General features: G+C 44.5%; 1 protein-coding gene across 1 annotated transcript in view; it reads left to right on the top strand.

Moving 5' to 3' along the window:
• Positions 1-26,767, top strand: part of fndc3bb (fibronectin type III domain containing 3Bb) — a 93,801-nt gene that overhangs the window by 19,396 nt on the left and 47,638 nt on the right. Inside the window, exons 4-6 of the mRNA XM_037533791.1 lie at positions 20,590-20,666; positions 21,523-21,754; positions 22,958-23,248. Coding sequence (XP_037389688.1) covers positions 20,590-20,666; positions 21,523-21,754; positions 22,958-23,248 — 600 coding nt within the window. The remainder of the gene's footprint in view (positions 1-20,589; positions 20,667-21,522; positions 21,755-22,957; positions 23,249-26,767) is intronic.

The following is a 26,767-nucleotide window of genomic DNA, read 5'->3' as shown; positions in this document are numbered from 1 at the left end:
TTATCTGATTATTCAAATGATCGTATAAACAGTCTAGAAATCTGATAAAGAGGCTGGATTTTAGCTCAGTAATCAGATTTCTCAGTGCATGTACTTACTCTGATTTCTTTTGGATTTCTCAGTCTGTGCATGTGCGAAAACGGACTGTGGTACCGGAAATATGTGAGATAATATGAATCGACGAAATGAAGGATTTAGACATTCATCTTATAGATGATATATGTTTGTATTTTCACTAAAGTGGCACAGTATTTTAAAAAAGCTGCAGCATGAAGTTTGAGTTTTACATGGTCACTTCTGTGAACGTATTGGCTGGTTGCAAAGCAGAAATCCGATTATTCTCTGATGCGTGTAAACTCTGGAGTTTTTATCATCTGATTGATCGACTGCAAGTAAATGTGCTGATTGGATCACTGACAAAATCTGGTTTTCTGCAGGTATTGTATTATTGAGTGCATGTAAATGCACCAAGTATGTACCAGTGGTCCCAATCTGGTACTTGGGGCCTCCCAGATGCTCCCCATTTTTCCTTCAACCTAAAGCACATAGGCCTGAAGGCAAAATGCGGACCATCTGGGGGGCCACGAGGACCAGTATGGGAACAGTATAGTTATATAGTAGTCAAAGTGCACCAATGATTTGGTCTCATGCAGTGAGACAGCAGCTCATATATAGCAGAATCTACAAGGCAAGCCACATCTGTTTGCTCTGGACTTGGGGCTTATTGGGTGCTTCTTAATGTCCTCCTAACTTCATAAAGGCTTTAGAAAGGCTGCCCACCACCCCAACCCCCACATCAGTGCCTAAAGAGAATTGCATTATTCCTGTCAACAGATAAACCTTGACCGACTGACGGACAGAGGAACGCACCACATGCCGTTGTCCCTGTGTGGGCTCCTGCCGCTGTTTGCACAGTGAAGTGGTGCTGCAACTATTACCTAATTCAATTTGCCCAGCAAGAATGGCGGAGCCTGCGACATGAGGCTGTTTGGGTTACAGGGGAGGGGATGTTAAGGGAGGTTCGGTGGAAAAAGAGAGAAGAGGCTGTTCACAGCATGAGAAACTCTGTGCTTAGCATGTTTCCAGACGGGCGTTAATCATTAGTGGAGTGACCGTTGGGGCATGCATGTTGTTTAATATTCCAGCATTCTTGGATACGAGATCCCAGCTGCCAGGCGGCCCGACTGCTATCGGATATGCTGTGTCTCTTGGTGGTGTTTTATTTTGCGCTTGCTTGCCATTTCTGCAGAAAGTTGCTGATAACTGTTTTCCCAGGCCTTGACGGACTGATCCACTGGATCTGTTTGAGTGCCATTATCTTCTGTTTTAAACATTTGTCCTATCTGTACAGCGGTTGGCACGTCGGAGTGAGCTTGTGTGTGTGGCACGCATGTCTTCAGCGGGCAGGAATGTCCATGCCTGCATTACCTAATCGCCTCTGGTTGTTCAGAAAGCCCACAGCTCTGGGTTTGATGCAATAAATCCTGGTGATTGTCATTTTTCTGTCATTACTCAAGCTTTCGTGCCCAGTAGGAGGCTGAGCTACTGCTGCCAAGCTGTGGGGATGTAATGTGGGCTTGGCAAAGACGTGGACAGCAGCCCAGACCGGGTCAGGACACCCGCAGGCGTCTAGCAGCTGCCTCCTAACTCCCTGGGTGCTGCTGTACCACCTCTGGTTCTTTGGCCTGGAGCTCATGATGGGTGGCCGTAGAACTGGCAGGCAGCGCTGGGAGGAGAGCCTGTTCCTCCTCTGCTTTTCTGAGTTATAATTACGCCCTGTAATTACTCCTGCCTGCCTGCACGTGAAGTTGGTGCAGTAGGACCCCGTATTGTCGCATCCCCTGTCAAATAAGTGCTGTTAATTAGGCCTGAAACTAATGATCATTTCTACAATTGATAACCTGCCTACAGTCCGTTAATTTATTAAAAAAAAATTAGAGTAGTCAGCTATTCAAACTATTATGCCTTCTGCTGTTTCCCCCCACCAAGTTCCATAATGTCCCCAGTGCTTCTTGTAGTGTCTTGCAATTTGTGGCGATGTATATTATTTGAATGTTTATTCAGCCTGGGATCACTTATCAATAAACCAGTATCAATATTATCCATGAAAATTAAAGTTAGAATGCCATTGCATTTTGAAAGCCTGAATGCTTTGCTCCCAGATCTTTTTAGTAGAAGTCGAAATGGTGATAACTATCAATTTCCTTTTAGTCAGTTAGCCAGTGCAAAGATGCAGACCGTAACAGCCCCCCCAAAAAAAGTCAGCACTGACGCACAGTTCATGCTTTTTTCGTTTTTTGAAATGTTGCTCCATGTTTGTGAATGTGGTGTGAAAAGGTATCAAGGCTTTGTCAGCCCCCCTCTTGGATATACTAAACGTTACTATGAAATATTCAGTCTTAAAGCTCCACTGTGTTAGTTTTGGGGATTTGGAGACCTCTGTGGTGGAAGTGTGTAATTACATGCAGCATGCAGAAGAACATTTTGTAAGGTGGGTTGTGCCTCGGACCTCGGCCCTTCCCCGTGAGGATGAATCCGTGTGAGCACATTAAAGGAGAAGTCGGTCAAAACTCGGTGAAGGACACGTTTTCCAAGGATGTGGCTGAATTATCTCCTGTTGTCACATCTTAATCAGTGTAATGTTGATTTTCTGACGTTCTTTTTCTTTCTTGCTGACGTTCGTACTTTCTGACATTATGACTTTCTTTGACTTTTTTGTTTCTATCTGACATTCTTTCGTTCTTTTGTTTTTTCTGACTTTGACGCTCTTTCTGATTTTCTGACGTTCTTTCTTTCTTTCTGACATACGTTCGTTTTTTCTGATGTTCGTTCTGACATTCGTTCTAATTTTTTGTCTTTCTTTCTGATGTTCGTTCTTTCTGACGTTCTGACTTTCTTTTTCTTTCTTTCGTTCTTTCTGACATTCGTTCTGTCTTTCTGATGTTCGTTCTTTCATTCTTTGTTTTCTTTCTTTCTGACTTTTATTTGCGATCATTCGTTTGTTCATTAGTTCTTTCTTTCAGACGTTCGTTAGTTGGTTCTTTCTTTCTTTCAGACGTCCGTTCGTTGGTTCTTTCTTTCTTTCACACGGTCGGTCGTTGGTTCTTTCTTTCTTTCACACGTCCGGTCGTTGGTTCTTTCTTTCTTTCTTTCAGACGTCCGGTCGTTGGTTCTTTCTTTCTTTCTTTCACACGGTCGGTCGTTGGTTCTTTCTTTCTTTCACACGTCCGGTCGTTGGTTCTTTCTTTCTTTCTTTCAGACGTCCGGTCGTTGGTTCTTTCTTTCTTTCTTTCAGACGTCCGTTCGTTGGTTCTTTCTTTCTTTCACACGGTCGGTCGTTGGTTCTTTCTTTCTTTCTTTCAGACGTTCGGTCGTTGGTTCTTTCTTTCTTTCTTTCAGACGTCCGGTCGTTGGTTCTTTCTTTCTTTCTTTCAGACGTCCGTTCGTTGGTTCTTTCTTTCTTTCACACGGTCGTTCGTTGGTTCTTTCTTTCTTTCACATGGTCGGTCGTTCGTTGGTTCTTTCTTTCTTTCACATGGTCGGTCGTTCGTTGGTTCTTTCTTTCTTTCACATGGTCGGTCGTTCGTTGGTTCTTTCTTTCTTTCACATGGTCGGTCGTTCGTTGGTTCTTTCTTTCTTTCACATGGTCGGTCGTTCGTTGGTTCTTTCTTTTCTTTCACATGGTCGGTCGTTCGTTGGTTCTTTCTTTTCTTTCACATGGTCGGTCGTTCGTTGGTTCTTTCTTTTCTTTCACATGGTCGGTCGTTCGTTGGTTCTTTCTTTTCTTTCACATGGTCGGTCGGTCGGTCGTTCGTTGGTTCTTTCTTTTCTTTCACATGGTCGGTCGGTCGGTCGTTCGTTGGTTCTTTCTTTTCTTTCACATGGTCGGTCGGTCGGTCGTTCGTTGGTTCTTTCTTTTCTTTCACATGGTCGGTCGGTCGGTCGTTGGTTCTTTCTTTTCTTTCACATGGTCGGTCGGTCGGTCGTTGGTTCTTTCTTTTCTTTCACATGGTCGGTCGGTCGGTCGTTGGTTCTTTCTTTTCTTTCACATGGTCGGTCGGTCGGTCGTTGGTTCTTTCTTTTCTTTCACATGGTCGGTCGGTCGGTCGTTGGTTCTTTCTTTTCTTTCACATGGTCGGTCGGTCGTTCGTTGGTTCTTTCTTTTCTTTCACATGGTCGGTCGTTCGTTGGTTCTTTCTTTTCTTTCACATGGTCGGTCGTTCGTTGGTTCTTTCTTTTCTTTCACATGGTCGGTCGTTCGTTGGTTCTTTCAGACCTTCGTTCGTTGGTTCTTGCATTCAGAGTCAGTAGTCCTTGTCCTGCATTGTAGAAGTATGACAAGTTTTATATCCCCTTACTGTTAATGATGAGGATCATGTAGGCCTTTACATACAGCACTGCTCAGCGTTGGGTGTGTACATGTATGTGTGTATATGTTGGTCATAAATGCGTAAAGACCCTCGTGAAGTGCCGCCCATGGGACCAACCTCACACAGAGCGGTGTAAATCTGTGCTCTTTGCTTTCTGTGTAACTTTCAGCGCTGTTTTATTTTCTTTCATAGTTTTCAGTTTTCATTCACGCTTCATGAAGCTGGGGGAACCTTTCTCTCCCTTCAGCCCTCGCTGTCCGTCTTCAGGCAGCGCAGATATATTTCCTGCTGATGTGGCAGAGGCCTTCCCCCATCCCTCGCTCCTCTCTCTCCTCTCTGTGTTCCTGCTCCTCTCTCTTCTGCTCTCTCCTCTCTTCAGTGACCCATTACTGCACAGCGTCAGCACCTTATATCACCCGCTGCACACCTTCGAGCGCCGTGGTGAAAAACAGCCCTTAAATTCCTTTTCCCTCACAGTCAGACGGAGTATAACAGAAGTCCGGAGTCAGACGCTGAGGATCTGGGCAGCGAGCGAAAGAATGTGGCCATGTGGAGCCGTGCAGCTGTTAACAGATCACGCCTGGCCGCCGCTCTCGCTCTCTCCAGGTTATCTGTGTGCGGGAGCCGTTTTTGGACTCCAAAAAGAGCCACAATAGCTTCACATCCCGGCCAGATGTGGCCACAGCCTTCAGGAGAGAGAGGAGCGTGCCGGCCTTTGATGTGCATGCCGGACGTACGCGCTCAGCCCTCTCATGATGGATGGCGCAAAGCTGGACTGGGATGAAAAGCTTTTAAAGCGGTAGTTCAGCACAAGCTTAGATTTACGCCGTTTACCCCTTACCCTGAACGGAGCTGATCAGCGTAAACATGCTTTTGTCCAAAGTTTGTTCCTGCAGCTGCGAGGCTAATGTTGCTAAGAAATAATGGAAGCCTATGTACACCAGTTAGCAACGTGCAGACGCCATGCCTAAATCGCTGTCTTGCCTCAAACCGCAATGAATTGTTAAGGAATCTCAAGGAGACCTGCCAGCTCTGTGTGAAGTCTATAAAAATGGTAAAAACACACACACTTTGGTCCTATTTAGAACCTTGAGCACTCGGAGAACCTGCATGATTAAAGGCTTTTTGCATCATGAAAGTGTTCTCAAGGTTTATGGAGAATGTGTTTTTAGATGATTCCATACAGAACCTTTTTAGCACCAAGAAGGGTTCTTCTATTGTTACGTGCTTGACATCTTAACAGAAGACCCCTTGTGTGATAAACAGAGTGCTTTTCAAAAGGATTCTGCATAGAACCATCTACAGCACGTTCTCGATCAAGAACCCGTTCGTGATGGAAAGTGTTAGTCATGCAAAGGGTTCTTTTCTTTACTCAAGAGCCCTTGAATAACCGTCTTTTTTAAGAGTGTAGCTGAAAACCGTAGCGGCAGCTGGGGATGTTTATAGCAGATGTCTGTTGGAATAAGCATTTATGTAGGGTTATGTCAGTTGATGGCACAAGCTTATGTAGCCTTATGAACAGCACCCTACGACTTTTGGCATTCCTAGTATTTAAAACCTTTTAATATAGTCTAAAAGCATTTAACAGGGTTCTGACTAGTACTCCGAATCTTGTCGTCGTGTTCTGTAGCGTCAGTCCCGTGTTTTGACAGGATTCACAGTTACGTGTCCTTTTTGTGCTTTCGTCATCAGTATTCTCTCACTACAATACCCAGCATGCATTACGCAAATCAGAGTGCGTGAAGTATCGGATGGTGTATTCTATTGGCTGTGCTCTTTAAAGGAGACGCGGCGATCGCATTAGATGCGACGGTTTAGCCGCTCCTCCTAGCTGTAGCGGTGGTAGGATCCAGCCCAGCGTTCCTTTTGCTTGTGGAAGTCGACGCCTCCTCCAGCCCTAAGGGAGGAATGGCAATGAGCAGGAGCTACGGGACTGGATGGTGTTCGCTCTTTCAGCCAGGTTCGCTGCAGCAAGCTGAGGAGGCACGTCTGAATCCCTGCTCACGCGCTCTTTTCCTTGCCCCGGTGCTCCTCTCCGGCTCTGTTGGTTTTCTTTCCTCCCCCTTTTTGCTCTTTCGCTCTTTTGTGGCGCATTGTTTTTGGGATTTTTTGCGTCCGCTCTGCTCCCTTTCCTGCTGCGGAGGAAAGCCCCTGCGCTGCGCAGATGATCATAGCAGAGTCCTGATTCCATTGCAGTGAGTCACCCAGCTGTGGAACAGTGCATTTTTGTGTGCATCAGAGGGAGAGAGAGGGAAAGAGGGAGCGAGAGAGGGGGGCTGAGGAAAAGGGCAACGTTGTCTCACCCACGTCCTTCTAGAACCGAAAGATGAATCGTTTTCATATCAATCGCAGTTTGAAAGCATGGCACTTTTAAATCGCAAGACCTGCAGTTTTTATTATAGTCTTTAAGTTTATCAACAGCACCCTTAAAGGTCCAGTAAAGAACCATGAACATTCACATGGTTCTGAAGGGGTTCTTCAGTAATGAAAAGGGTTCTGTTCATATAAACGTGTTTAATGAACTTTGACTGGCCTGAAACACGATTGGGAGGCTGTAAATCTGAGTGTGTCCCCACAAACGACTCGGTTCTCTCTAAAACTGACCACTCCGACTGATCCAAAAGTCTGCAGGCTAGAGCTGGCCAGCTCCGACTCGGCCAGGCTGAGAATCTGGGCTGTAATTGGGGTAAAAGTTGTCGTGTAAACTCAGCTTTAGCCAAGAAACGGCGCGAACGTCGGTTTAACACGTTCAGTTTAAATCGTAAATGCAGTGTTGGTAAAAGGAAAATCACAATTAGATATTGTGCCAGAATCGTTCGGCCCTGCGTCCTCCCACGTTGCTGGGCGTGCGTGTGCTTGTGTGCGTGCGCGTGTTGTCGCACTCTTTACTTCAGTCTGCTGGCACACAGGTTCTCTGTGGAGCTTTTGAGGGAGAGCTTTTTTTTTTTTTAAAGGGAGCGCTGAGGGTTTTTTTGCCTGCTGGCACCAAACTTTCTAGAGCATTACACAGTGGAACATTCCAGCACTTTTTTTTCTTTCTCTGTCTCTCCCTCCTTTTCTTTTATCTCACCTTCTCTCTCTCTCTCTCTCTCTCTCTCTCTCTCTCTCTCTCTCTCTCTCTCTCTCTCTCTCTCTCTCTCTCTCTCTCTCTCTCTCTCTCTCTCTCTCCCGGATGTACCCAGTTCAGTCTGAGTCGTGTGCTGTGCTGGGAGTTCAGCTCCTGATGTGTGTCTGTGAGTTGCTGGTTTGAGCTCCAGGATAGGGAGGGCGCTCATAAAAAAACAAACGCGGTGGATTGACCTCTCAGGTCCGGCCGGCCCGCCACTCCTTGCCCCGCTCCTCTCTGGCCGGGCTGGACTGTGGCGAAAATAACATGAGTGTGCAGTTCACAGAAATGAACTCCATCACCTCTGCAGACGGAGAGCTCATCTGGAGCTGCACGCAGCACCATAGTGCATGGAAAGCCTCGAGTACGGCGGCGTCCACTGTGGCGTCCACAGCACTGCGGCTGCAGTGTGTTCTGCGTTGTTTAAAACGGCGTCTCGGACCTCATTTGTGTGAAATCACAGCGGTGCTGGTTTAGTTCACAGTGCAGTAACGTGAGCAGATCTTCAGGGTTTTTGGGGAGTTTTTCTTTTAGACAATGGAGCCATTTATGAACACTACAGACTAGACTTCCACTTCACCCAGACTCTCTCTCTCTCTCTCTCTCTCTCTCTCTCTCTCTCGAGCACTCCTTCAGATCATGTCAGAGCAGAGGAAACTTCATTCTGAGCACAGAGCATGTCGGAGCAAGTCTCTCTCTTTCTCCCGTTTTTTTTTTTTTTTTTTCCTCCCTCTCTTGCTCTTATTGTCTGTCTCTCCCTTTTCCATATTAAAATCCCTTCTTTTTCTTTGGCTTCCTCTATATTTCTTTCCACCTACCTCCGTTTTCCCTTTAATCTCCCTTTTTCTTTCTACCTCTTTCCCTTACTCTCTCACTTTCTTCCCTTTTCCTCCCCACTCTCTCTCTTCTGCCCTTCTTCACCCTATACGGTGCTGGAGCTGCAGTGCTCCCTCTCTCCTGCCCCAGCTGTGGTAGAAGTGGGTCAGTCGAGGAGCGCAGCGGAGGGCAGGAGGGTCAGCCGCCCTTCCACCACATTTTTCCACCCACTGCCTCCAGGGAGTCTCCCTCCACAACAGTCCCTTCACTGGTATGACAGGGCTGCAGTGTACACCAGAGCTGGCTGATGTATCGCCTGGTAATAATTATTGCGATAATTTTGGACCTGATATCACACAGCACTAAAGCTAATTATTTATATGGAAATCGTTCAGTGGCCAGTGCTTGATCGTTTAGTATATTGCAAGTAGAGGTGTAATGATTCTGAAACTGAGACTGAAACTGCAATACAATGTCCACAGTCTCTCAAACCACTGCCAACGCTGCTGGTGGTGCTGTTGAGCTCTCATTATGGTACTAATGTAACAAAAGCTCATTCATTTCACAGTTAACACTGTAACACATGTAAATCACAAAATTTATTAGGGTAATCTGTATACCATGTTTTAGTGTTCGGAATTGTGATTTATTAAAAACTTGACATTTGTACCCTGTTTGTTTTGTGTATTTATTTATTAATTAATTAATTATTCACCCTGCATGTCCCTTAACCCCACACCTCCAAAAAAGTATAATCAGGACACTCATACCTCAAAATTAGCTGAATTAGTCCCCTTTAAGTGGTTTTTGTGGAGCACAGTGTGCCAAATATTAAATAAAGATCTTTGTGTTTTTGATAGGTTTTTTTTTTTTAACATAGCACTTTTATTCTTTTTCCTCTGTTACAACTCATGTCTGAAAAAATTCATATTGTGACCCATCGTTTATCATGAAAATTTGACCTATTGCAATAGTAGATAGTTTAGCGATGTTATCGCCCGCCTCTAATGTGCCTCAGTGAATTTTTTTCTTTTGGTTTTTTGCTCTGGGGTTTGTGCAGCCCAGTAGGTGAAAACGCACCCAGTTCTTTTTCTGCTTGTTGCAGTGTATAAGTACAGTTGCAGACGTGAACAACTGTGGAGGTGGAGGTGACTGGGTGATCAGTTAAGGCTGAACTCTTTTGAGGAAAATATCTGTCTAATTGGGATTTTTCTGACCGATATTGTTATTTAGCCGGTGACTATTTTCTGTAAACGGAAGTCCAGGCCTGTCACTTTAGTAAAAAAAACACAGAACATCCACTTTTCTGGCTTGAGACTTGAACGCTGAACACGCCAGACTGCCAGTTAGTTGTGGTGGTGAGGTCACAGCATATAGTGGTTTGGTTGCTTCCGATTGGTCCAACTCATCTACTGATGTTGGGATAATGTTCTCCAAAAGGCAACGTCGTGTGTTTACATGCACTTAATAATTCGATAGCTGCAATAAGACTTTGTCAGTAATTTTATTAATGCTTTTACATGCACCTGAGTAACCAGATAATGGGGAAACATGAGTCAGGCAATAATCAGATTTCTACTTTGCAACCAGCCAATAAACTATATAAAGTTTATTATAAAGAAGCCTTTTTTATTTATAAATATGCTGCTTGCTTTTTCTGATACCGGCATCTGTTTTTACACATGTGCACACTGAGAAATCCGAAAGCAAAGTATGGATGCGCTGAGAAATCTGATTACTGAGCTAAAATCCAGCTGATTGGATTATTAATTGCATGTTACAGCTACCGCCACCTGCCTTGGACTAGGTGCCCACCCTACAATGATGTTTTCATGGACTCCTAGCTATTACTACTACTAATCATCCATCCATCCATCCATCCATCCATCCATCCGCGTCAGGGTCGCGGGAACTACTAATACTACTACTATTAATATTACTAGTATAATAACTCTCTAGGTAGTTTGACCAGAGGAGGATGGGTCCCCCCTGGTGAGCCTGGTTCCTCCCAAGGTTTCTTCCTCACCTCTAAAGGAGTTTCTCTGCCCCTGGCGCCCCTGGCTTGCTCACCTGGGGGGGTTTTACATTCTTTTTAAAACTTTGGCTTTTCTGGACTTCTGTGAAGCTGCTTTGTGACAATATCAGTTGTAAAAATCGCTACACAAATTAATTTGACATGCAAATTGCACTTTCTATATGAAAACTTCGATCTTTCAGCCTCAGTGATCGTGTAATAACTGTGACGGGCCTTTTTAAATAAGACTTATGTTGCGTCCTGCCAAGTAGCAACATCTAATGCGAGCAATGTTTGGAAACATTTTAAGACTAAAGATCTGAATCTGTACAGTATAAAGCAGTGAATACTGTATGCCATAAAGAAATGATGCTCTTTGTCATGTCGTGGTGTTTTGGGTGAACCGTGTTCATTTTTCAGATTTTCGAGTAGCAGAGATGAACTCTGGTGCGCGTTGAGAGCGACTGTGTCCTTGAAAATCTGCTGATCGTGGAGCAAGCTAGTAATTCTAAATCAGATATCTCATGGTGTCTGGCCGTGATTGGCCAGGGCTCGCCTTGTTTTCGGTTCAGAACGGAAGCTCTGGGAGGGAAGAGAGCGGGAGGCTTTGGCTCTGTCCGCTCGGGACAGAGGAAGGGGAAACAATGCCCAGACAGCAGCGGCAGTGGCCTGGCACGATAAAAACGCTTCAGTGCTTCCATTCCACCCAGCCCGGCTCGCCCCTCACAGTACAGTAATGAGGCCAGTGGTCACCCACGCAAAGACCAGGCTGTGAAAGGAGAGTTGCCTGGGGTGGGAGGGTGGACAGGGGGTGTGATGTAGAGGGTGAAGTTGTGGTGAGTAGTGGCGGTGAGTCTTCCCGTCTTCCGGTTAGACTGTTTGCACAACTGTCTGAGAACCGGGAGTGTGAGGAGTCCGCTCGACTTGTCTGCTGCGTGTCCCAAAAGCTGTTGCCTCAAAGCATACTGGGAATTCAGTCAAGTCCAGGAGCAGGGGATATGGGGAGGGATGCTGAAATTAAAGCTATTTTGTTTTCCCCAAGCATAAGGCTAAATTAAAAATAATGTAAGAAAGCAGAGCCGCTTTTTTTTTTTTTTTTTTTTTTTTTTGCCACCAGTTGCTCCTCACTAGCTAAATCTCCCCATCATATGGTGCTACTAAGCTGGGAGCGTGAGGGCTAACAAGCTTCCTCCAAAACCACCGCTGTCTTAAACTGTGCCATTGGAAGAATGCACTTGTTGGAGAGCGCCAAGTAGGGGTGGGCAATAAGGCAGAGAACTAGTGTCATGATACTCATTAGTGTTACACCGATACTGTATCTGTATCGGCGCTGATGCTGGCACTTAAACGCGGTATCGGTGATGGGGATACCGTGACTGACGCTACGAAGCAGTTTTGATGCTGGAGTGTGCGCCAGTAAACACATGTTAACATCAGCAGTGTGGGACGAAAAGCAGCAGTAAGAATGTTCATGGCAGAATCTGCAACGGCGGTTTTTGGTGTTAAGAACCTGCTAACGGAGCCGCTTACCTGAATGGCTGAGCTGCTTCTTTCAGTAATCACTCATCTGCTGCTGCGTGGTCACTTGCAGCCTGAGTTACTGAGAGTGGAATGGACCGCCGGATTCTTGCTGTATTGATGGCCTTTAGTCTCAATTTAGCCTTTAGTGTAGCAGCCTGCTAGCCCTGCCTGCGGTGTAGCCCTATCCACGCACCCGTGGAGCAATTGGGGCTTAGGTGTCTTGCTTGAGGACACCTCAGTCATGGACTGCCGGTGCTGGGGATCGAACCGGCAACCTTCCGGTCACAGGGCGGGTCCCTATCCTCCAGCCCACTTCTGGCCCATGGCAGGACAGGCACATGGACGTGTGGATAGCCATTGCACTGGCCAAAATCCTGTATGTCTTTGAGGCTGGGACTATTGTAACGTTGGCTAGTTAGGTAGATGTTGTAATAGAATCTTTATTAACTTGTTAGCTAGTTCCATCCCATTTCTGTCCACGTTGGAAAACTAACAGTTGGGCTCTTTTCCAGACCCAGAACTAGCCTGAACTGACCCAAGTAAAGTTGGATGGACTCGTGACCGAAAATATTTGATATGAATGCCGACTTCTTGTTGAGAAAAGTGGACTCTGTCCCTGTGTTAGCTCATCAAGCTCACTACACTGCCCTGTTATAAGCTGCAGTGCTTGCTGACCCACATGCCTTTGATTTCAATATTTCAATATTTCTTGAGCAAGTTTTGGATTGTGTGACCTTTTGGATAGCCAGCGATCGTTCATCATCGAACTCAACCCCGTCTTTCATTTATTTCTCAGCCAAATGTATTGTTTAAATCCTTGAGTGCTCACTTTTTAACTCTGGCCTCAAGACTTCCAGTGTTCACCCAACGTATGTATGACTTATTGTCCCCCTTTTGTCTATTAAAGTGTCCATATGTCACCAAGTTTGCGCTTTACGAGAAAAACGTAGCTTGTAAAAACAGAGGAGGAGCTTCTGTTTTGTCGGCCATCGCGCTTCGTTTTTGTGAGAGAGGCCGTGCGAATTCTGAAACGGCAGTAAAAGTGTACGTTTTTAGAAAGGTTGGAATGGACATGCTTCGGAGTGCAGCGGTCAGATGCAGTGCGGTTAAGCAGCAGTGCGTTATGGATCCAGCAGCCTGGAGAGCAGAGGAACGAAAATAGCCTGGCGGGCATGTTGCAAGGAAAACGTACTGAAACGTAAGTCGTGTTTTCTGAAGTGTCTTTAAATGAACACGCAGATTAAAGTCATTTCTTCAAAGCGCAAAACTCCTTTGGCTTTTGCATGTACACGCTAATAAACACCCCGCCATACCTAAGTGGAAAATGACAGAATGAATGTTTAATTACTCGAGATTCTTTCTTCAGAAGTTTTCAGAGCCTGTAATCAGTTTTATCTGGTCTTTTTTTTCCCTTCTCAGTTCTTTTTTCCCATCCCTTCGCGAGCAGAGCGGATTTGCTTAGATTTTACAGTGCCCTCATCTGTTGGCGTGTGTTTGAGTGTCTGAATGTGGATGAAGTAGGACCTTCTTTTAATGGCAGAAAAGCCCTTTTATAAAAGTCCTGTTTTAAATATTTGGAGCTGTGATCTTTTAGCAGCTCATCGTCTTCAGGAGCTCCTCTCTTCTGTGCGAGTGTGTGGCTCTTCTGTTAGTTATACAGTATTTGAACTTCCTTCGCATTGCTGTATATCAGGATAATTTGGGCTTTCTGTATCTCTGCATCCATTAGTTCTCTCTGTTTTTCTCTCTTTGTCAAATCATATATTCTCACCAAGTGGCCACTTCATTAAGTCCACCTTTTTGCATCTACGCTCTCTGGCCATTTAATCAGCTGCACTTACTGTATAGCTGCACTTTGTAGTTCTACAGTTACAGACTGTAGTCCATCTGTTTCTCTGATACTTTGTTAGCCCCCTTTTACCCTGTTCTTCAGTGGTCAGGACCCCCACGGACCCTCACAGAGCTGGTACTATTTGGATCATTCTCAGCATTGCAGTAACACTGACGTGTGTATGCAGAGAAACAGATGGACTACAGTCTGTAATTGTAGAACTACAAAGTGCACCTATATAGTGACCACCCCACAACTCAGGCCTCAGCATCATTGAATATGTTTGGGGTTACTTAGATCATAAGAAGCAGTAAAAGCAACCAACTTCTAGGACAGAACTTTGGAGGTGTTGAAAAACATCCCTGCTGGGGACGCTGCACGTCGCCCGAAAAGCATGGAAGCCATAATAAGGGCATAGACTGGACACACAGAATATATATTGCTTCTTGTTTATTTCTGACCCTGTAAAATGAATCATGCGCTTAATGGCCTTTTTGACTGCAAATTGAATAAACCAAAGGGTGGTCTCTGTCAAATGAAATCCCTCTCTATCGGTCTCTCCCTTTGTGTCCTCCAGTTCAGAGGCCTGATGAAGATAAATGGAAGCCCGTGTAGTGGTGCTGGAGGCAGATGATCGTGGCACTCTTGATCAGTAATGGCGTTTATTAAACACATCGCCTCTCCACAGCTCATGTTTTCCTCATCTGAACGACAGAGACTGATCGTGTTTATAGTTAGGACAATGGACCATACAATCACAAACAGATGAAAGGGACAAACACACACCCGCTTGCACACTCTGCAGGGGAAAATCTGATCCCAACACACTCATACATAATTATATTCTCTGGCACACTGTCTGTGTCTGTCTGTCCATCCAACAATCTGTCTGTACCGTGTAGACACAGACAGGTGTGTGTAAGTGTAAAAAACACTTACTCTACTTTTACTGTACGTCAGTGGAGCCAGACGTTTTCCTTAAGTCATTTTGGGTCGTTTATTCTGATCCATTCATCATGAAATTTGCACACAATGTAAAGGGCAACACGTATTCACAAGTTATCACATGAGAAAAATGGAGATACAAGGTTTTGTTTGCACAAATGCTGTAGAACGAATGTTTCAATGAAAATTTTACAGGGGGAGTTACTTGATGTAACTGTTATCAGCATTCATGATGCTTTCCATCTACAACAAATCACCAACTGCAGATGCTGTTCATCCTCAACCTCGCAGTGATCCTCCACCATGCTTGACTGACGGCTGACATTGCCTTGCCAGTGCACATACTGAAATGGACAGACATGAAGGGAGGTAGAGAGAGAGTGAGGGACGAAAATAGACACAGCAAGAATAAGAAAGGCAAAGATATAGAGAGAGAGAGAGAGAGAAACTGATGGAGATGAACAGCGAGAGAGCACGAGAGACGGCGCGAGTGAAAGAACTGTTCAGTGTTTTAGCACTAGTGACTCTTCCAACTCAAACATTTACTGTCATTCTGTCTCTCGGTCTCTCCGTAGCTCCGTCTCTCTGTCTCTCTGCACTGCTGCTGGGTTTTTAGGGGGGGCAAAACAAGATGAAGCTGCAGAAATCTGTACCCAGTTACTTCCTGTTGTTCACGTAAGGTTCCCTTTTGGAGGGGGGCGTTCCCCTTCCAGACCAGCTCCACATGTCCTGGATTTGGCTCTTTTACACACACACACACACACACACGCCTTCACATGATCACTCACAGCCTTACACAGACACAAACCCTAAAACACATGTGCTCTGAACTGTAGTTTGAGTTTTCAAACATTTTTTGCAAAACCATGCAACCCTCTTTCACTCTGCACCACACTCTAAAGTTCACGTAATACATTCCTTCCAAAAACATCTCTCTCTCGCTCTCTCTCGCTCTCTCTCGCTCTCTCTCGCTCTCTCTCGCTCTCTCTCGCTCTCTCTCGCTCTCTCTCGCTCTCTCTCGCTCTCACTTTTTTTTTTGTCCGTCGTCTCACTGTCTGGCCAAACTACTGCAGCTTTCCCAGCTGAATTAGTGGATCTTTAGAAGGAACCTCTATTTTCTGGAAAAATCCCATTTTTGTGTGTGTTTTTTTTTGTCCCCCCCCCCCCCCTCTCTTCTTTTTGTGTTCTTATATAGCTTATTCAGCTTGTTTAAAGCATCCTGTTTGACTGTCTACATATTCTTTTAAAGTGTCCTGTGTCTGTGTACCTTCATTCAGATCCTTTAAGGCATCCTGTGTCTGATTAATCTGTATGTGACTTCATTCAGATCCTTTAAGGCATCCTATGTCTGATTAATCTGTATGTGACTTCATTCAGATCCTTTAAGGCATCCTGTGCCTGATTAGCTGTATGTGACTTCATTCAGATCCTTTAAGGCATCCTGTGTCTGATTATCTGTATGTGCCTTCATTCAGATCCTTTAAGGCATCCTGTGTCTGATTATCTGTATGTGCCTTCATTCAGATCCTTTAAGGCATCCTGTGTCTGATTAATCTGTATGTGCCTTCATTCAGATCCTTTAAGGCATCCTGTGTCTGATTATCTGTATGTGCCTTCATTCAGATCCTTTAAGGCATCCTGTGTCTGATTAATCTGTATGTGCCTTCATTCAGATCCTTTAAGGCATCCTGTGTCTGATTATCTGTATGTGCCTTCATTCAGATCCTTTAAGGCATCCTGTGTCTGATTATCTGTATGTGCCTTCATTCAGATCCTTTAAGGCATCCTATGTCTGATTAATCTGTATGTGCCTTCATTCAGATCCTTTAAGGCATCCTGTGTCTGATTAGCTGTATGTGCCTTCATTCAGATCCTTTAAGGCATCCTGTGTCTGATTTAGCTGTATGTGCCTTTATTCAGATCCTTTAAGGCATCCTGTGTCTGATTATCTGTATGTGACTTCATTCAGATCCTTTAAGGCATCCTGTGTCTGATTAATCTGTATGTGACTTCATTCAGATCCTTTAAGGCATCCTGTGTCTGATTAGCTGTATGTGCCTTCATTCAGATCCTTTAAGGCATCCTGTGTCTGATTAGCTGTATGTGCCTTCATTCAGATCCTTTAAGGCATCCTGTGTCTGATTAATCTGTATGTGCCTTCATTCAGATCCTTTAAGGCATCCTGTGTCTGATTAGCTGTATGTGCCTTCATTCAGATCCTTTAAGGCATCCTGTGTCTGATTTAGCTGTATGTGCCTTTATTCAGATCCTTTAAGGCATCCTGTGTCTGATTATCTGTATGTGACTTCATTCAGATCCTTTAAGGCATCCTGTGTCTGATTAATCTGTATGTGACTTCATTCAGATCCTTTAAGGCATCCTGTGTCTGATTAGCTGTATGTGCCTTCATTCAGATCCTTTAAGGCATCCTGTGTCTGATTTAGCTGTATGTGCCTTTATTCAGATCCTTTAAGGCATCCTGTGTCTGATTAGCTGTATGTGCCTTCATTCAGATCCTTTAAGGCATCCTGTGTCTGATTTAGCTGTATGTGCCTTCATTCAGATCCTTTAAGGCATCCTGTGTCTGTTGTAGCTGTGTTTATATCCTTTAAGGCAGTGGTCACTAACCCTGCTCCTAGAGATGTACTTTTCTGAAGACTTCACTTTCAAATCTCTTTGAACACATCTGATCCAAATCATTTCACCTAATTATTTGGATCAGCGTCGTTGGGTTTGGACTTAAGCTGAATTCTTCAGAAACGTAGATCTCCCAAGTGCAAGGTGAGATTGTCTATGTGCCTTTCTTCCGATCCTTTAGGGCATTCTGTGTCTGTTACATAGAGATTTTACAGGGTAAAATGTACTGCAAGGCAGCTGTGGCCCCCATTTACACAGTACTGTATACGTCCATTGAGATCCAGTAAGACAGCTTATGTCTTTTCTCTGTTTCTGCACAAAAACAAACAAAAAAACAAACCTGAAAAGCAGCCTGTTGCAAGTTTATCTGGCATAGCAGTGAAATCCCCCCCCCAACACACACAGACAGGCACACACGGAGGCAGTGGTGGTGTGGGAGCGCGAGCTCCTGCAGGGCTGAATGGTTTGTGTGAGGGATCCTTAGGCCCCTCAAGAGGGAAAAGTGTCAGTCTCTCTCTCTCTCTCTCTCTCTCTCTCTCTCTCTCTCTCTCTCTCTCTCTCTCTCTCTCTCTCTCTCTCTCTCTCTCTCTCTCTCTCTCTCTCTCTCTCTCTCTCTCTCTCTCTCTCTCTCTCTCTCTCCTTGCAGCACAAAGGAGGGCTTGTTCTGAGGAGGCCCCTCTGCTCCTGCAGGCTCCCGGGAAGCCTGGTGGGGGAGCAGTGCAGAGCCCACCTCCCTCCATCTACCTCTCTGTTATATTCTCTTCTTTCTTTGATTGCTCATTTATGTTGACCGCCATCTCAATTCAGCTGTATAGAAGTTGTAGACAGTGAACTTCTTCAATGAAAAAAGCCCAAGATTTAGAGATAAATGTTTTTGCAGTTGAAATCCATTGGGTAAGCCTTGCTGGCATGGCCAGACATAGTTACAGTATTTCCAAAGCATCACTGAAACAACAAGAATCAACAATAGAGATCTAGGATGTCTATTCCAGAGTGATTGTTTCGACTTTCGCAATTCAGTTAGCTTCACTGGAGAGACCATGCTTTGCCAAATATGATTGAAATCATAAGAATTTCATTTCTGAGTTTAGTTACAAATGGATTTAGCTGGGAATGATCAAAGAAAGGAGGAATAGCAATTCAGCAGTGAAATTAGAGTGAGTACAGAAAAACTGCCTTTTTCTGAATATTTTTCTCTCTTTCTTTTTGCATTTCTGTCTATCTTGATCTCGGAGGTTCTCCCTATCTCCCCCTCCGTCTCTCTCTGCTCGTTCTCTCCCTCCTCCCCCCACATCTCCTGTTGAGTTGGTAGGAATGTTGCTGTTTGCCCAGTGTCTGGGTGGTGAGCTGCTGAGTCTCTCTCTCTCTCTCTCTCTCTCTCTCTCTCTCTCTCTCTCTCTCTCTCTCTCTCTCTCTCTCTCTCTCTCTCTCTCTCTCTGTGTGTGTGTGTGTGTGTGTGTGTGTGTGTGTGTGTGTGTGTGTGTGTGTGTGTGTGTGTGTGTGTGAATGGCCTCTCTTCATTCTGGAGAGCCTAAGACACCCTTGCTTTCTGCCCCACCGTCTCTCTCTCCTAGGCTCAGGAAGGTGTGGGAGGGCGCGGGGGGGGGAGAGTTGGTTAGGGGGTGGCAGGGCCTGGGGGCTTCTCTCTGGCATACCTGTGCACAGTCCCTTTCCAAACACAGAGAACAATCTGAATGGATTTTGTTGTGCAGGGTTATTTTAAGCCGCCACTCCAGCACAGTGGCGTCCCTATGAAGCCAAGCCACACGTATCTCTGTGTACATACAGCCCTCCTCCGCCTGGAAGAAGGCCGTGTTGAGGCTCCAAATACACAAACAGGGGCCTTATTGAGAGGCTAGGGCCGCCCCGGGTCCTCTGGGGGCCAACGGCCAGGGCGGTAGAGATGAAACTGTAAAGTCCATCATAGCAGAGCGGTGATTTACAGGCGCGGAGTGATCCGGAGGCCGTCACGCTGCACCTCCTCACGGCCCTGCAGGGGAGGAGGGGGCCAGAAATGTCTTAAACAGCTGGCAGGCTACTGAAGCCCCACAGAAAAGGAAGAAACGGTCACGGAAAAAATGCAGCTGGAGCTGCTGTGAGTTATTGATGTTGCCTTTTTAGGGATATTTTCCAAATGTAAAGATAGCAAAAAAGCTTTTTGTATCGTTTTCCACTCTTGTGTATTTAAACCCATCTTTACAAACTTCACCATGCTTGAAATGTACACTGGGCAACTACAACTCTCAGAAAACAGGTTCAAAAGTATCACTGGGGTGGTCCCCTCAAGGCTCCATCTCAGTGCCTTTAGTCAGGGAACATAACTGAACCATAATCCACTGAAATGATCTGTTCTAAGCTGTACTGACTCCACACACCCCGCCTCGCCTCCAGGCTTTTATTCTACTGCTCTGATTTAAAACATTCGGTTATGGTACAAATACCAACTTTTCACCTGGAAAAACTGATTTAAGGTTCAGAATTGGACCTTAAAGCAACTGCTGTACCTTTTGAGGGAACATTTACATTCTATGAAAAATGTACCTGTTCTAGCACTTATTTCTAGAAGGCGTCTCGGAGTGGTATTGGTAGACACTCAGCATTTACAAAAGTGGGACATAAGCTTGTTTGGGGGGGCAGAAGTTAAAGCTTCTGTGAATTATTGGTGTTGCCTTTTAGGGGGACGCGTAGGCCAGCCTTATTTTCTGACAGCACACGGAGGTCAAAAGGGGGGGAATGCGGGGTCCTCTCAGGCCGCTTCCCGGGGGAGGTGTGACAGAGAGGACTGTGTGTGCTGTGTAAACGCCGTCAGTGGCCATCTCTTCCCCCTGCTGCTCCCGTTGGACCCCGCGGCTCTGTTTCGGCTCCAGGACGCAGAATGAGAAGCCATAAACAATGACTCAATCTGTTTGTTTAACCGAGTGTCACAGTATCCGATACGACCCTGTTGAATGGGCTCAGCTGGATGGGAACAGATATACCTGAGAGGCAGCTAGGAGAGCGGGAATGAGGGAGGGAGATCTCCTGATCTCTTTAAATGATGAGAGGTTCTGCTGATGATGAATGGAGATGCCTGTCTGTCGCAGGCCACTGCTGTGCTGCATCAGGTATTGCGGTTAGCTGAAGCTATTCAGAGCCTCATTTTATCTCTTAAGCATATGGCAGCTGGGTTAAACGATATGAGGGATGACCTTCTCTCTCTCTCTCTCTCTCTCAGCGTTGGGAATTTGCTTTACTTTTTTGCCCTTTGTGTTGCACCTCAAGGGGAGGGGCTTTCCAGACAGTGTAATGTTACTGTTACTGTTTTCCCTTCCTGCCCGTTTGATTGACATTTTTCCTTTTCTTCTCTCAGGGCCCGCAGAAGTTCCCATGATGTCACCGAACGGCTCCATCCCACCCATTCACGTGCCCCCAGGCTACATCTCCCAGGTAACGCGGACAAAATTAACTAGAGCAATCAGTAGGGGTGGTCTACTGTGACTCCCACAATAGGATGTGGTTTCACCCTGGCAGGCAAATAGAACAGCAGCCCTGACGGTTTGTGTCCGTCAAATACACAAGTCCTTCACTCTTACAAATACGCGCCCTAAACAGTGCTGTGACGTTCCATCGTAGTTCTGAATCGGGCTACGTCAGGCTGTAGTTAGGTAAAGGTCAGCTATGCTGGCATTTCGGCTGAAAGGTCAGAAAAGGCGAAAGAACGGAGTGCGAGATGTGGACATAATGAATTAAGCTCCCTATCCTTCCCACAGCCGGCTTGCGTAAGGCATCAAAGCTCACTCATGTGATTATAATCAATATGGAGGTCCAGCTGACGTTAAAAAATAAACCCTCAAACGAAGCTCCCTGCCCAGGGGGGCTCAGCAGGGTCCCTCTGGTCAGGCGCTAACAGGACATGGCTAAACGTTGATGCCAAAAGTCTCACCTTTTAACCCATGATGATCCTTATGGCAGCACAGTTCATGCTGTTTTTCTAAGTCTCATGTTAACCCAACCTCAAACGCTGGCTCTCATTAACATCCATTGGAATCCATTTGGTCACAGTCTTAGCGTGTCCTTGTTTTGTTTTCATTCTGGATTAGCGTTGGAGGTGGCACTGGATGGTTGTGGTTGACCCCGGAGATTGCTGGTATGCTGAATCTGGAAGGCCTTTCTGTTGTTTGATGGTTGGGCCACTAATGGCTAGTCAGAGACGCTGGGCCCACGGGCAACGCTTTGGTATTTTTCACAATATGCATTTCAATCCCAACCACATTCATTTTCTTTTGTGTATGTGTGTTTTCAGGTTCTGGAGGACAACACAGGAGTTCGGCGAGTTGTGGTCACCCCCCACTCTGAATGTTACCCCCCCAGTTACTCCCCCGCCTTATCCCCCACCCACCACCTGCCCCCACCATACATGACGCACCCCCACTTTATCCCAGCCTCGCACACGGCTTACTACCCCCCTGCCAGCCCTGGAGACGTGCCCCCACACCAGTACTACCAGCACCGTTTGCCTCCCATCTACCCGGAGGGTAAGCCTGCTCAGTCCTGCTCCTCTTCACGTTGTCGGAGCACAACATCACTGGAACCAAACCTTTTGCTGTCTTTTCATTTGTTAAACGGGGTCTTCATAGCACGCTCATAACATCTTACATAAACACTTCATAACGTGTTCATGAATGTTGAAAACAAGCATACATGTTTTACATGATATTAAAATGGACTTATTTTACTGAGATGCATTGTTTAAAATAAAAGTCCTCATTTTTATTTGAAAACTTATATTATTTTCAGTAAAATGCTTCATATCACATGGCCAAAATTAAAACTGACCGCTTTATCCCTGTTAGGCACATTTAACACATACTTTCAACTCTTTTTCTCTTCTTGTTTTTGCTTTGTATGTCACTTTACTATATAGACAGTAAATTACTCATAAGTATGCTAGGAACAATCCTTTGACTGAATCTGGTGGTGGGAGTCATGAAGGAATTTAACTGTAGATGCTGGATAGCCACACGAATGCAAGTTGACTGCTTTGCATTGCAATTTATAGATCCACAACATGCATTTCAGTCTGGGTAACTTGGATCACTTTAAGGGCAAAACAGAATTTATCAGTATTTGGAGTAACAGTGCAACATTTAGCCTCAAAGTGTCAATAAAGTGGGATAACCAGTGCAAAATTAAATTGTGCCTTCTCCAAATAAGGAGGAACATCACCAACATGATCAGTGTCAGCCTTTAACCCCAAGAGGGTTAAACCTAATAAAACGGCATATACAATATATAGACTGTTGAATTAACCTGTCGGCACAATACAATTTTAAAGAAAAGATTAAAAAGAAGTTGAAAGTATAGGCACAATGTGGCTGTCTGTTTCAAAGCACTTAATGACCAAAGAGGTAAAACAAGGTCATTTTTATTTTGTCTGTCCTGAAATGAGGCATTTCCTTGAAAACAAAATAATTTTTCAAAAAAAAAAAAAGAGGACTTTTATTTTGAAAAATGTAAAAATGCCATAGTAGTCCATATTAATATCATGTAAAACGTGAATGATTGATAAACGTCGATACATACATTCATGGACATGTTATGAAGTGTTTAAGATGTTATGAATGTGTTATGTAGACGGCCTTCAGGTCAAGTGTTACCGATACACCTCTCTATAAACAGTATGGCCTGTTTCTCGGGACCTTTCCTTATGAAAGCATGTCTGTCTATCGGTCTTCCAGAGATCATCCCCTTGTATAACATGTCGACGTTCCTGGGCCGGGAGGAGTATTGCAAACCTCAGCCTAAGAAGCCGAAGGAGCGTCCAGCCGAGCGGCAGAGCCTGTCCCGGGTCAGCACACCCCCATCGTCCAGCTACAAGAGCGGCCCAGCCTGCAGCGCCACTCCAAATGGCTATGGCAAGAACCACGCTGGCACAGCAGCCACAGGGGGAGGGGGAGGAAGCCCTGGGAACAAAAGAGCAGAGAGGAGGGCCAGAGGAAGCCCCAAACAGACAGAGAGTGACCAGCAAGGTGAGCAGATCCAGCCTGCACAGCAACACACAGGATCGTTCCTTAGTCAGCAAAATGAGATCTAAGGTGGCGTCTATAAATAAAGTAGTCACACTTTGAAATACTAGGCAGCATTTGAAATGTAGCCTGTATTTTCTTTGTAGCAGTCATGCCGTCTGTTGGTTTATCGAGTCAGGTCAAGAGGCTTTTATGGTCATTCCATCTTTGTACACGTACACGTGGAGTGAAATTATGTTCCTCCAAGGAACAACACGGTGCAACATGAACCAGAATAAGCAGTACATTCTTTAAACGGGTCATTAAACAACGGTAATATTTTAACCCTCAGTGGCATGAATTGTTATTTAAAATTGCTTAAATAATGGAAATATTTGTGGGGGGTGGGGGTGAAAGTGGGGTTTTTGGTAAATTGTTGCCATATCGTACCATAGCACCAAAAAAAGAGCACACAAAATCAAAATTTTCAAATTTCATTGAAAACAAGACCAAACGAATCCAACTTATACTTGGTGAAATGTACAACCCAATATTGTAAATGAATACATTTTCATTTGATGTTTGGAATAATAACAACATCATAATAATTCCTGGTCATGTGATTGTCAAAGTATTTTTCCTTATAAAGTACAAGACCCTTTTCCACAATTAAGTAGGAAAATGCATCAGATACTACGGCTTTTTAGTAAAATTCAGAGTAATTTTCTTTATTTTTTTCCAAATGGCTCATGGAAGGACATCCTTCTATATCACTGTAGTAGTTGTTGCCTCCCTTTAAGTCATGGTATCTAATGAGTTGAAGAAGCTCTAGCAGTCGTGTCTTCTTAGTAACACACCAGACAGGCACGACGTGTGTTCACACTCGTCTCAGACCGACAGCCCTCACTCTCTCCACGTCATGCTGGACTTGTGCACCTTGCATGGTTGAAACGTGCTTCTGCGTCACTCGTGGCTGCTGGTGGAATGTAAACAGCCAAACTGCAGCAGGAAAGTTTTCCTCCACACCGGTTGTACAGCCTTGTCTCGCATGATGTTTGCTCTAGAGGCAGAGTAATAAAAAACCAAACCAGGGCTCAGTGTGTCATAAAATGATGGAAAAAAGTGTGTTAGCAGTTGCTTAGGACTACAGGAAGCGTGAACTAGCAATAAGACTCATACAGCACACACACACACACAATCAACAGTGCCATATGACACTTATGGTGGCATTATACTGTCACAGGTGGTGTTCTTTTAAATGTAAATAGGACCCAGAATTGCTGTAAGTGCAACAAATGGACTCACTGGGTGGTATTAAATTTGAGGTAATGATGCCCTTAACCTCTTAAACTCCTTGGATCCACCGGTGGTTCCAAAACGCACTTCGTCATATTCTTCATAACGTTCATATTTCATAAGCTCCATTCAGAAGCTGGGCGTAGCTCTTCTCTCCAGTCTAATAGACGGTGATGTCATTTTAAACCCTTATAATAAAAGAAGCTGAACTCAGTTTGTTTTTCTACTGAAAGTCGACCCGTTTTTCCCCAAATCTGGGCTCTAAACTATAAACAGACGGCCTCTCTTCAAAAAACGTTTTTGATTTTTGGCTTTCAGCAGTAAATTGTGTGCATATAGTAATGTTTGATCATAAAATACATTTTCTGTTGAAATGAGGGGAGCTTTTACAAAAAATAAATTAAATTAAAATGTGCATTTATTTCATGCAGTTACTGAATAATTTGCCTTACAAATTGGTCATGACCAATCAGATGGACAAACCAAAATATCCCCATAAGCATAAGATGTTAATAGTGTAGTAACCACAAGTTCCATGAAATAGTATGCATAATGGTATATTACCCATAAGAGCCATAAGAATATAGTATCCATAACTGTATAGTACCTGTAAGAACCATATGAATAATACCCAGAGGTGCCGTGAATAGTACCCATAACAGTGCAGTAGCCATCTGTCATAAGAAAAAGACCCGTAATAGTGTAGTACCCGTAAGAGCTCTAAGAATAGTATCCATATCAGTACAGTACCTGTAAGAGCCAAGAACAGTACACATAGGTGCCATAAGGATAGTAGCACTAAGAATAGTGTGTGTCTATGTAATGGCATGTTACCCAGAAGTGTCATAAAATAGTGTGGATAATAGATAACGCATAGAGCCATAAGAATATAGTATCCATAACCGTGTAGTGCCTATAAGAACCATATGAATAGTACCCAGAAGTGCTTTGAGTAGTTCCCATAATACAGCACCCAAAAGAGCCTTAAGAATAGTATCCATAACAGTACAGTAGCCATTATAATACTACCCATAATAGTGTAGTACCCATAAGAGCTGTAAAAACAGTACACATAGGTGCCATAAGGATAGTGTATATAATACACTAATATAATAGAGTAGTGCCCATAACAGTACTGTACCCAGAAATGCAATAGTACCCATGGATACTAATACTGAATCTGAGTTTCATTTCATTCCCTTTCATTTCAGTGTTTGTCTTAGATGCCCTTAGGCACTCCAAATCACTCTCTGTGTGTGTGTGTGTGTGTGCGTGTGTGTGTGTCTGTGTGCGTGTGCGTGTACTCGGATTAGGAAATTGTCTCCTTGCTTTCAGTTGTAATGAGTGTTCTAATTGTGGTTGCAGTATTCAGGCAGAGTGTTGTCTGTGCCTGCCCAGAAGGGAGCTGAAGACCGTTTCAGCATGTCTGTTAGGTCTGAAGCGGGAACAGCTGAGCTGCTGATTCAGAGCCCCGTCCACACCTGCTTACTTTATAGCCTCATCGCTGTAAAACTTTGGGAGGTGTACTTTTAAGCCTTTTAAATGTTTGTGTCAGCTTTTTGTCATTGATCTCACACATACACACACATACTCCCACACATGTAGGATAAACGATAATCATGACGTGTAAAGCGCAGGAGTATATAAGAGCGTCCCCTGCTGGGTAAGTAGAGTCCGCCACAGGAAAGCACAGAGGAGATGGGTCCATCGGGTTAAATCGGCGGTAAAAATGTACTTTACAGTTTTTCTCTTCAGGGTTTTTCTCATGAGCAAGACTGAAACTAGAACCCAACTTGGGGGGAAAAAACTTAAATGACCGATTTATTTATTATTTTACTATTTAATTTTATTATTTATTATTATTTTTATTTATTGTCAAATCAATAGTAGCAGTCATTGGAGCCTTAACCTTTTTGTGGCTTACAGTTATCTGTGAAAATTGGCAATCTATTTGCGATTTCATAACGATGCAACATGTGGTGATTTAGGCCTGCAGTTTGCGCGGTGCTGGCTTCCGTTACTTACTAGCTACATTAGCTTTCGAGCTCTAGAACAGGGGTCAGCAAAGCAAATGTTAAGAGCTATTTTGTCAAGTTTCAACAAAAAATCTAACCGCCTTCAAAGTCACAACATTTTATGTCCATTTTATTGAAGTAATGTTTTACCATCTTGGCTGTAAATGTGTCTCAGTATGTGCTAATGCCCTAGTGTAGGCATATAATATACTATACATAAAAAAAAAACAAA

The sequence above is a fragment of the Pygocentrus nattereri genome, chromosome 24 (genome assembly GCF_015220715.1).
Source record: "Pygocentrus nattereri isolate fPygNat1 chromosome 24, fPygNat1.pri, whole genome shotgun sequence".
Taxonomy (NCBI): domain Eukaryota; kingdom Metazoa; phylum Chordata; class Actinopteri; order Characiformes; family Serrasalmidae; genus Pygocentrus; species Pygocentrus nattereri.
The sequence above is the reverse complement of the archived record's forward strand: the minus strand, read 5'-3'. Positions and strand labels throughout refer to the sequence as shown.